At 40.4% G+C, this 12,518-nt stretch overlaps 1 protein-coding gene across 7 annotated transcripts in view; it reads right to left on the bottom strand.

The window, feature by feature from the left end:
* Window positions 1-12,518, bottom strand: part of VEPH1 (ventricular zone expressed PH domain containing 1) — a 196,746-nt gene that overhangs the window by 156,933 nt on the left and 27,295 nt on the right. For 6 of the 7 annotated variants that reach the window (XM_070406919.1, XM_070406924.1, XM_070406921.1 and 3 more), the window contains exon 4: window positions 8,248-8,422. In XM_070406919.1, the coding sequence (XP_070263020.1) occupies window positions 8,248-8,422 (175 nt within the window). Of the gene's footprint in view, window positions 1-7,431; window positions 7,683-8,247; window positions 8,423-12,518 lie in introns of those variants that run through there. The other variant, XM_070406925.1, reaches the window with a different exon arrangement.

Genomic DNA, 12,518 nt, shown 5'->3' with positions numbered 1-12,518 from the left:
TACAAAAGTAGAAATTTCATTTGCTACATTAGTAAGTCTGGATGGTTGTTCCAGAGACTTCTAATTGGTCCCTGATATCCATTTCCCCCTCTTTTTCTAAGTAATAGAATTCTGGTTTTAATGGCACATATGGCCACTGTGAGTAAAGCCTATATTTTGCAGCATTAATTGCAGCTAGATGTGGCCATATGACTACGTTCTGGCTGACACTGAAATATTGAATGTGATTCTCTTTCCCTTCCTCCTCTCACTGATTGGAATGTGGCAACGATGGCTGGACTCTCGGCAACCATCCTAGACCAGGAAATGCAGTGTAACCATGGAGAAGAAGCCTGGCTCTCCGGTGATGTAAAGTTTCCTTGCCAGCCCTGAGCTGCCTGTCCCTGAACTTCTTTTACATGAAGAAAAATGAACTTCTAACTTCTTTAATCCACTATAGATTGACCACCTAATCTAATCCTTATCCAGGAGAGCAATTCTTTTTAAATTAAAAAGACCATGTACTTTATTTTCTCAAAATGCTCACAGGCCTGCTATGTTCATTGCAGTATTATTTACAAAGGCCAAGATTTGGAAACAACCCAGGGGTCCATTGAGAGACAAATGGATCAAAAGATGTGTCATATATTTAAAATGGAGTATTACTCAGCCATAAAAAAGAGTAAAATTTTGCCATTTGCAACAACTTGGATGGACCCAGAGGATATTATGCTAAGTGAAATATGAGACAGAAGGACAACTATCATATGATTTCATTTATATGTGGAATCTAAGAAACAAAACAACAATAAAAAAACAACAACTAGAAACAAACTAAAGGTTGCCAGGAGTGGGGGTGGGGGTCAGGGGGTGGACAAGAAAAGTGAAAGGTATTAAAAAGTCTTATGAACTGCCAGTTATAAAATTAGTCACAGGGATATAATGTACAGCTTAGGGAATATAGTCAATAGTATTTTAATAACTAAATATGGTCCCAGATGGGTACTAGTCTTAATGTGATCTCTTCATAAGGTATATAAATGTCTAATTACTATGTTGTATACCTGAAACTAATATCATATTGTAAGTCAACTATAATTAAAAAAATTTTTTTAACCTATAGACTATACTTAGAAAATGCATTTTACAAATGCTCAGAAAGTTGGTTGGCTATCTGACTTTTTTTTTTTTTTTTACTAATAGCACTTAAAGGGTTTAAGAATACATGGTGACAGCAAGAAATGTGTAAAACTGGGATAAAATATCTTTAAAAATTAGTATGCTGGCTTAGTTTAGCACATTCATTCATCAAAATGGTTGCTATGGGCATCGTCATATTATGGCATAGTAAAATAATTGTCAAGATGATTCAAGTTATTAGGAAGAAACCTATAATACATTATATATGTGTGAAGAATAAAATATGCTGTGTGTGTACTAGGGTGACCAACAGTCCTGTTTGCCTAGGATTGCCCCAGCTTTAGTACTGAAAGTTCCATGTCCCAAGAAACCCTTCAGCTCCAGGAAAATTGTGACAGTTTGTCACTTTGTCACTCGAGTAGATACATATGTATGTCAGTCGAACAACTTTTTTGCAGGGATAATATATGAACAAAACAGAATTGCTATATCTTCCTTGTCTATTATAATATAAACTAGAGACCTGGTGCACGAATTCATGCACCAGTGGGGTCCCTCGGCCTGGCCTGTGGGATCGAGCTGAAACCAACTCTCCGACATCCCTGGATTGGTCCCGGATTGTGAGAGGGTGCAGGCCAGACTGAGGGACCCCACCGGTGCATGATCAGGGCACGGGAGGGACACGGGAGGTTGGCCAGTTGGGGAGGTTATGACAGGAGGGCTCCAGGGCATGTCCGGACCCTCTCGTTCAGTCCCAATCAGTCGGACCCCAGCAGCAAGCTAACCTACCAGTTGGAGCGTCTTCCCCCTGGTGGTCAGTGCACATCATAGCAACTGGTCGACCAGTCAACTGGTCGACTGTCTGCCCCCTGGTGGTCAGTGCACGTCATAGTGAGCAGTTGAGCAGCCTTAGCATATCATTAGCATATTACACTTTGATTGCTTGAACGGATGACCAGACACTTAGCATATTAGGCTTTTATTATATAGGATTCATTTATAATGAAGTATTAATTCCTTTAAAATATAGTCAGAAGATTTGATTACTAAGAATTTTAGATCTTAGTAATTATGTAATTACTTAACATCACTTTAACAAAGAATTAGATTTGTAAACAAAGAAGAAATTATAACGGAATTTTATTTCACCAAAATTTTATATTATAAAGCTCTTCTTTGAGAAGCTTACTAAGGAGAAATGTTTCCAGAACTATCTTTTAGTCACTTAAGAAATAGCACTTGTGAAGTTAAAAATCTTGGTCAAAGTAATGTATATTTTCATTTAGATGTTCTATATTCGGTGAACTTGCATTTAGTTTTATAAATCTAAGTGTAGAAGAAAGCTTGTTGGGCTTCCAATTAGAAATCCAGTATTCAAAACCTGCCACCATTACCTACTAATTATAAGAAGTCAAGCCTGCCAACTAATCTTTATGAGTCTCAAATTAGCCAATAAATTAGGGATACCAGGACTTACCTACTTTGCTGAAGGGCTATTATGAAAATGACATAAAAACAGATAATGTATCTAAAAGTGCTTCCTTAACCATAAAATAATATTTGAAATAAAAGAATTATTTTAAAAAAAGTTTTCCCAAGTCATTCTCAGAGGATTAAATAGAAAATAAGTAAACAAACAACTATACAAACGAATAATATAAAGATTCCTTTACATTGTGGCTAACTCATTCTGAGCTCAGCACCTGGATGCTCATCTCTGGGCAGGCCTTATTCTACTTCACAGCACCATCTGCTGGTGGAGTCGAAAAGGTGCAAACTCTGGCTAGCACCTGATCCAAGATTTGGTTAACAACTCAGATCCTTTTCTGTTTCAAAAGATGTTCTATTTATTAATCCACATCTGGGTTGGCTTTTTACAACATTATATTTAATATGTAATATTTCTGTATGTATATAAATATTCAGGTTGAATATTCTTAATAAGATTGGTTGATCACCCATTTCCTAGAATATTTGGTTAATAAATTCTTTCCCAACAATCTGTAATATGGTGGGTGAACTGAAAACCTTTTCTTTTAAGAATAATTGTATCATGAATTTTTAATGGCTAAGTATCTCCTAGGGATTATTAAACTCCACAAATGGCTATGGTTCTGCCTTTAATGTGGGCCGGGCACATGGCATATGATTGTTAATGATGGCAACAAGGATGATGGTATTAAGAGGAATCATAGTAACCATGATGAACTATGGTATGGCATTGTGCAAAAGTATATCTGTTTTATCTATTTAAGCTCATTTCTACCCTAGTGGTACATGTTGTTACTGCCATTATAGATGGCAGGGGGGTCAATTTGCTATCTCCATGTTTTCTGAGGCAGCTCACTAATCAGTGCTTTGAATTTTCTCTGACATCGAGAAATAAATGAGGTGAATTCATCATAATTAACTAGACAGTTTTTTAGGCTATTGCCAATAAGAAAGGAATTTGGACTCCTGCTGAGACAATATTACATTTTCATTCCAAAGGCTTTCTACTTAAGCCTCAAATCATTTGAGGTCATCTTATTGCTTGTGCCAGTGGACCATGTAAAAGGCATATGGACAGAGAGATATAGTATTTCCTTATTATGACCACAGATTCAGAAATGCAAAGGAAGGGACATCACTGCTTTAGTTGTGATACCAGTAGTGTGAGTTGCACCACAGAGTTCCAAACCAAAAGCCCTCACGTAATCCCTTAGAGTTGAGAGACCCTAATTTTAGGGATTTCCAATCATATTCTTATCTGGGGTGAAAGATAAGCATTAGTTATGCTTTTATAATCCAACTAGAGGCCCGGTGCACAAAAATTTGTGCACTTGGGGAGGGGTCCCTCAGGCCAGCTTATGCCCTCTTGCAGTCTGGGATCCCTTAGAGGATGTCCACCTGCTGGCTTAGGCCTGCTCCCTGGGGGATTGGGCCCAAGCTGGCAGTCAGACATCCCTCTGGCAGCCCGGCGGCAGCCCTCGGGGGATGTCCACTCACCAGCAGGGAGCGGACCTAAGCTGCAGTCGGACATCCTTAGTGCTGCTGAGGAGGTGGGAGAGGCTCTCACCACCACTGCTGTACTGGCAGCCATCAGCCTGGCTGTGGCTGAGCAGAGCTCCCCCTGTGGGAGTGCACTGACCACCAGGGGACAGCTCCTGCATTGAGCATCTGCCCCCTGGTGGTCAGTGTGTGTCATAGTGACCAGTCATTCCCAGTCGTTCTGCTGTTAGGGTCAACTTGCATATTACTCTTTTATTATATAGGATAGAGGCCTGGTGCATGGGTGGGGGCTGGCTGGTTTGCCCTGAAGGGTGTCCTGGATCAGAGTGGGGGTCCTGCTGGGGTACCTGGCCAGCCTGGGTGAGGGGCTGATGGGTGTTTGCAGCTGGTCACACCCCCTTCAGGGAAGGGGTCTCCAATGGTACACCACAGGCTTGACTGGCCCTATCTGGCCTACGTTTTATTTTATTTATTTATTTATTTATTTATTTATTTATTTATTTAATTAATTTTGTTTTATTGCTTAAAGTATTACAAAGAGTATTACATATGTCTCCTTCTCCCCCTCCCCCTGCCCCCTTGACATTCTCTCCCAGACTCCCCTACCCCTCAGTGTCTTATGTCCATTGGTTATGCTTATATGCATGCATACAAGTCCTTTGGTTGATCTCTTACCCCCCTCCCGCCCCCCAACCCTCCCCAGCCTTCCCACTGTAGTTTGACAGTCTGTTCGATGCTGCTCTGCCTCTGTGTCTATTTTTGTTCATCAATTTATAATGGTCTTTATTATCCATAAATGAGTGAGATCATGTGGTATTTTTCCTTCATTGACTGGCTTATTTCACTTAGCATAATGCTCTCCAGTTCCATCCATGCTGTTGCAAATGGTAAGAATTCCTTCTTTTTTACAGCAGCATAGTATTCCATTGTGTAGATGTACCACAGTTTTCTAATCCATTCATCTGCTGATGGACACTTAGGCTGTTTCCAGATCTTCGTTATGGTAAATTGTGCTGCTATGAACATAGGGATGCATATATCCTTTCTGAATGTTTTATAGTGAAGGTAGAGTAGTTCTTTTCATAGAATTTGCAGATGGCAAGAACCTTGGTAAAACTACAGATACATTGAAATGAAAGAATCATTATCCAATTCCTTGGCATGCCAAAGTAGTGGGCTGAATGCATTAAGAAGAAAGTGTAAAGCAATAAAGGTTAACACTTACATAAGGCTGCAAATGGGTATGTGACCTACGTCAGGTCACACAGAGGCAGTGAGACTAGATATGGAGTTTCTTTTCCTTAATCGGTATTCCTGAGGGTGTGAGCTGGATGCTGCAGAGGCCCATGATGTGGAGCATGAGAGTGAAACGACTCCACAGGAAGCAGAGCTGAGTAATAACTTTTGGGACCACCCCTGAGCCTTGAATCAAGCCACGTGGGAAGTCTGATATACTCATGCACTTTCCAGTCACATGTTCCAGTGAGGAGTTTCTCCTCCTTCTATTCCTTCTTCTAATTTTTCCTCTCCTCCTCCTCTTACTCCTGCTTCTTCTCTCTCTTCTTCTTCATTATTCTTGCCATTGTCACCATCATCGTTAAAGCATTTATACCTGGGGTCTCTGTTACTTAAAGTACTACTAATTGGTAAAATGGGATAGCAATAGGACTCCTGTGATGAAATTATTGTGGGGATTAAATGATATAATCAGTATAAAGTGTTTAATATAGTGTTTGGCTTAAAGAGAGCACGAAATAAATTTTAGTCATTGTAGTTATGGTTATTATAATTATTATCATTCTCACTGAATGGATGACCACTTGGTGGGCATTCAAGCATTGCCTGGGTAAATGAGCTAAATCATAATTAATGACCCAAACTAAGATTCTATACTTCTATAATTCTACTCTTGTAACGTCAAATCAAACAGCTGTAAACTTCAACATTTTCTGTAGAAGTAGAAATATGGGAGAATGAGGATTCAGATAATATAAGTCAAAAAGCAAGTTCTAAAGGAAAGAAAACTATAAGTAAAGAAAAATGAAATCTTTCTGATGTCCCTAAGGCTGTTGTCAGGGTATATATACAACAAAAACTTGCAGAGCAGACAACTTACTACTCAGAGACAGCAAGATCACTTCTGCTTTGAAGCTCAAAGTTTGATGTGCTCATGTGAGTGATTGTGGAGTTTACAGACATATCTGTCCTAAAAAATCTAAACCCTGAAATATGTAGTCCCAACTTTTCAGGTCAAATTATCATTTATTTATGGTAATTTTTGTTGTGCCAGATCAAATAAACCGAATCATTTGTTTATTTCAAATGCTTGCAGTGAATTAAGAAAGTATTTTGCATTTCAAAAGATTTTTTTTTTTTTTTGTCATTGAAAGTGCATTTCAAGAAAGGAAAAAAACACTCAGATACATGACCTAAGCTTTTGGCTGCTACAAAGAGACAATTCAAATTTTTTTTCCATATATCAGTTACTTACAAGTCTAACTATCATGGACTTAAAATGTGTGCGGTTTATAAGTGTTTTTAATTCCTATAAAATCTATTCCAAATATATAACCAAGGTGGTGAAAAAAACATAATTGCTTTTCTGGGCTTTTAGCGAATTTAATACGTACAATGTGAAATTAGCATTCAATCCTGTGGCCAAGAGAATGATACTGACTAGTAATATCAATGACAAATCTTTAGAGGGGCACAGGGAGGGTGATAAACTCCCACTGTCGTGGCTGGAGTTCAGACATATCTGGACATCTGGCAGGCCATTGGGGTAGCTGGTCAATGTCTGGGGGGTGAGGTTCGGGGTCCTAAAAACTCTTCTTAGGAATGTTTGGTACAATCAACAGAACCTCAGTCCTTGCGGGGTGATAGGCATTTTGAGAACTGGAGAACTACTTTTTTGCTAGCCCAACTCTTCAGTCAATAGTGGAGCCCAGAGAAGAGACAGTTTTAGACAAAACAGAACAGTCTGTTGACCCGTCTATTGACTTGGTCCCACAGTTTGGCACTGAGAGCCAAGCAACCTTGCTCTGGGGCTTTTCTACAGAAATGTGACACCAAGGAGAAAGACGGATGTTCTCCCCGATCCTGCCACATGGAATCAGTGGACTGAGGACTGGTGTCTCCTGACCTTCAAGAGGAGCAGCACAGAAGGACAGACAGGCAGGGCAGTGTGGAATGGAGTCTGTTCCTGGGACCTTGATGGCAGCAGCCACGGAGTTTGCTGGGCTCAGGGTGGTGGAGGTGGACACCACCACAGCAGGCCCTGTCAGGAAGCATGGCGAGGAAGCAGCAGAGGCACGTGGACTGGCTGGGCACCGCAGAAAAAGAGCACACGTAGGACTCCCTTGGGGACTCTACAAAATACTTTTTCTGGAAGCATTTTACAGGGGGTTGACATTCAACTTGAACATGTAGAAGGGATGTGTAGGCCAAGATACTCATGGACCTCATACAGTTTTATTAATGGGCACTGGGGACAATTTGGTGCATATCAAATAATACCATATATTCTTCTCTTATCCCAAATTAAAAACAAACAAGCATGGTTTATGATAGATCTGAAAGCAAAGGAAAAAACATAAGACAAAGAAAATATTTTGACTGGACTAAACTTGATCTCTTTCATTCAAATGTAAAACAGTTAACAGAGGTGTCCTGATTTGAGTTTTTATGATAGCATTTAACACAAATCAACCCCCAACAATGTCCACATTTAAGAAGTCTTTACACATTTTCTGGTGTAACTGATGTAACATTTCTTGCCTTTGGAAACCAAAGGAAGAAGAGGTTTTTCATCTGCCACCGAGAGCAGTACAGACTGACAGGCTTACCATAGTCGGTAGATGGACAAGGTGAGCAGAAGCATAGAAAACAGTTCTCCGACTGAGAGAAGTAGAGTTGGAAGCTTACAATGTATCTAATGAGCCCAAATAATTCATCTGCCCAGTGAAGAGACACAGACGCAGCCAGCCCAAGGAATCTTACCCATGTTCACAAGTCAACTAGTGGTAAAGCAGAGACTCTAAGGTACCTCTCAGTTCTCTAGGTCTCACTTCACACACCCTAAAAACACTTTTAAATGACTCCTAACACATGTCCCCAAGCTCAGCCTTCACACCATACCTTGGAGTATGCTCTTCACTATGACTTCTGTGTGATCAGCCAGGAGATCCGCCTTGGTGATTGCAGCCAGGGACAAGTAGTTGGACATATTCCTGCACAGTTCTTTGTTGCTTCTGTGGAGGAATTTCACTGCAATGGGGATGGCTAGTGCCATCACAGGGGGCCGGTTGTAATTCTGAGGAAATGCAAGAAAACAACATATAGCAAGGGGCTCATTCTTTATTCATTCATCCAAGAAATATTTCTTGAGCTAAGCTCTCAAAGTGCAGACATTAAAAGGCATTAAAACAAAGGCCTCCACCCTGCTTTCATTGAATTTGGGAACTTTTGTCCTTATAGGGAGACTTATGGGCAAACAGGCAATTCATAGCATAGACTAATGAGAGCCATAATAGGCAAAGTGCAGGGTACTAATCAAGCAAAGAAGGAGCACCCAACCCAGTCTTGCAGGTGGTGTCTGGAAAGACTTCATGGAGGAGGTGATGTCTTAGTTGAGATCTAGTGGATGAATAAGAGATGGCTGGGTGGTGGCAAGAAAAAGAGTGAACAGAAGGAAAAGCACATGTGGAGGCACAGGGGTGAGAGAGGTTGTGCATTTGGGTAACTGTAAATCATTCAGTATGACTGGAGTGTGGTACATGTGGAAAAATTGGGAGGTGAGAGAAGGGACTGGAGAGGTAAATAGGGGTGCAATGATGAAAGGGGTTTCGATTTGATCATTAGGGTGATCAGGATGGGTCAGCTTTAGCTCAAGCGGTTACTTCGGTTTCTGCTCGTTGCGGACACATAACCCTACCTAGGGTGATCAGGAGTCATTGATGAGAAGAGTAACATCAGATTGATGCTGAAGAAATTGCTTTCCAACTGTATCTTAAAAACTGAAGTTTCAGTTAATGAAATTCAGAAGAAAAAAATGAATGAACAGAAGACTAAAATATAAAGAAAATTTGATCCTAAAATAATTATCTTCTTGATTTACTTTGTCACAGAGCATCAATATCTTACACATAATAATTTTATCAGCATTTAATTACCTAATTTGGGAATAATATTTGAAAAATACAAGTTATTTTCTTTAAAGTGAATGGTATGTCTTCACTACCATCAACCATTCTGACCATTCTACCCCTTAGGGTAAATATAAAGCAAAACTTGGACAGTGCACAATGTTTTTGGGAAGCTGACTTAATGTTATAGTAGAAATCAAAAGTTGCCCTAACTGGTTTGGCTCAGTGGACTAAAGGGTCCCAGGTTTGATTCTGGTCAAGGGTATATACCTTGGTTGGGGGCACATCTCCAGTAGGGAGTGTGCAGGAGGCAGCTGAATCGATGTTTCTCTCTCATCGATGTTTCTAACTCTCTATCCCTCTCCTTCTCCCTTCCTCTCTAAAAAATCAATAACATATTTTTTTTTAAAAGTGGTTGCTTTTCTTGAACTGTTAACGTGAAAAGTGCTATATCTTTCCTCAGAGAATTATCCCCTCTAATACCTCCCACAATTCTGGGTTTATGGTAGGTGTTCAATAAACATTTGTCAAATTGAATGACTAATGAAAAACATGTTATAGTTGTCACTGAGAACATAATGTGGTAGGAAAGGGGGAGGGGGTGGCATCTTCCCTCTTGCTGGCATCACGCATGGACAGCAATGGCCCAGTGTGAGCCCAACACCCCAGTGCCATTCATTTTCACAGATGGTTGATTGGACAGGTGAGTTGATACACACTTCTTAGCAGATTCCAGCTTCTACAGCCATCATTCAGGTACTTCTAATGCACACATTCTGCCCTTGACTTCAAGGATGGTCAAATGACTCAGACATTGGTCAGAGATTTACATTTTCCTGGTCCAAATGATGGGTTCAGGGATGAGCAAGCTATTCAATTATGATTAAGGAGCCATTAAGGGCTCTATGAAACAGATTATATTTTCTGAAGGATTCAAGGTATTGAGAATGCACAATGGAGTAGCTGCTACCATCTTGTGACCTCAGAATTTGTTTGACATTCAAGGCAATATGGTCCTATCTGAGAGACAAGTTAAGGAAAACCAGTTCCTGGTGACATCATTTGAGCCCCATCCATTAAACTACCTTAGGCCAGTTCTAGCCCTAAAATTTTTTAAAGTGAGCCAGTTAAGTCTCTTGTGCCTAAGTTTTTTCCCCACCCAGTCCCTAGAAACAAAAATAGACCTGCTAAACCCTTAATCTATTCTTGTAGTTTCACCCATTTTTCTGACTCCAGGGTCAATCTGATTTCTGAACAGAGACAATAGATATTCAACAACATCATCTGACATTCCACCGTGAAGTCAGCCATACTGAATGCTCTGACACTGTTCCTTGGTGACAAATCATGCCTATATAGCAGTTTCACTTACTGGGTCTCTGTCCTAACGTCTTAGAGCTTCCAAAACTCTATAACTATCAAGACCATGGCCAGCAACCTACTTCTCTGATACTAGGCTTTGCCTTTATCTAGTGATAAATTGGGCCTGATTAGACTAGGCCCATGGTTGGCAAAATTCGGCTCTCGAGCCACATGCAGCTCTTTGGCCCCTTGAGTGTGGCCACGAAGTTTCAATCGTACTGTACGTGCGCGCCCACACGTGGTATTTTGTGGAAGAGCCACACTCAAGGGGCCGCAGTTTGCTGACCACTGGACTAGGCCATTACTAGTATGATGAACTATGAGACCTCTCTGAGATGCTGGCTACTCCCCTCAAGTCAGCTTTGGAATTCTGGGTGTGTACATGATCAACCACACAGAATTCTTGGATCCACTGATGCTAACTTTTACCAAAGGATTTCAAAAAGGCTGGTGCATAATCAGTCAGGCCAATATACTCATCCACATAAGGGTGTCTCCCAGGTCACACCTAGGGTAACCCTTTTACATTATTAGGATATCAGGAACCAGATTACTAACCAGAGTTTTCACTCACGGGCACAAGATTAGAGGGGAGCAAAGAAAGATCCTGAGGCATATTTCATCTAGGCCATGTGAAACCTAAGTAAAATAACAGTCCTGCACTACAGCCAAATCACCATCTCTAGTGACTGGAGTTTTCCTGTTCATGAGCTTCAATCTCTACCCCCTGGGCAGAGCTGGACAAATGTGCCAAAACAATGACCCCACGCTGAGCATCCTCTTTTGTTGTTGACTTACTCTTCAGACATGTAGTGTTTAGAAAGGCCAATTTATGTGTCCATTTTCTCAATTATAATATTTTATCCCTGTGTCCTTGAGGTTATATTCATATCACCTGAATTAGAGCATTGGATGTTTTCCAAACCTCTCAGTCTTATATAATTTCTTGGGTTGCCCCCATAGACAGCCAATTTCTCCATTCCTTGTAGACTTTTGCTAATTTAACTTTTAAGTGACACATCTTTGTCCTTGTGATGGCAGGTCAAAGCCCTCATTTTGAGAGTAGAACATAATCAGACAATTCTTCTCAGAGCTTTCCTACAATGAACTGCAGACCCAAGTCTTCTTTATCTGCTCTGAGTCCTTAGCCAAGGACAACTTGCAACTAGAGGGGTACAAGACTTCCATTAGAGCAGTGGTTCTCAACCTTCCTAATGCCGTGACCCTTTAATACAGTTCCTCATGTTGTGGTGACCCCCAACCATAAAATTATTTTCGTTGCTACTTCATAACTGTAATTTTGCTACTGTTATGAATCATAATGTAAATATCTGATATGCAGGATGTATTTTCATTGTTACAAATTGAACATAAAGCATAGTGATTAATCACAAAAACAATATGTAATTATATATGTGTTTTCCGATGGTCTTAGGTGACCCCTGTGAAAGGGTCGTTCGACCCCCAAAGGGGTCGAGACCCACAGGTTGAGAACCACTGCATTAGAGGATTATGCCTCTGAGCACTTTACCTGCACCTTGTTGAGAAACCACAGTTGGCTGCAGTGGGAAGTACAACTCAGGTGGTTCCAACTAATTGTGAGCACAGGCACAGTGAAGGGTCCATGGAATTCAGTATTATCAGCAACTAATGTTTTTGCACCTTGGACATGGACTAACACTTGCCAGCAACAATGAAATAACAGGATGTCTTAGCCAATTTGTTCATATTCTTTTTACCACAATTCTAGATGTTTTTGAGTGAGAAAAAGAGTGGGTAGCTGTTAAAGTTTTTAAAGTGTAGTTCCAAGGGAAATGTATAAAATTCCCTGAAAACTGTATAATATCATTATTTAACACACACACACACACAAATAAAAAAAACCCCAAAAGAACTTTAACC

The sequence above is a fragment of the Myotis yumanensis genome, unplaced genomic scaffold (genome assembly GCF_028538775.1).
Source record: "Myotis yumanensis isolate MYYU_CA2020_CCGP unplaced genomic scaffold, mMyoYum1.0.hap1 SCAF_2, whole genome shotgun sequence".
NCBI classification, from domain to species: domain Eukaryota; kingdom Metazoa; phylum Chordata; class Mammalia; order Chiroptera; family Vespertilionidae; genus Myotis; species Myotis yumanensis.
The sequence above is the reverse complement of the archived record's forward strand: the minus strand, read 5'-3'. Positions and strand labels throughout refer to the sequence as shown.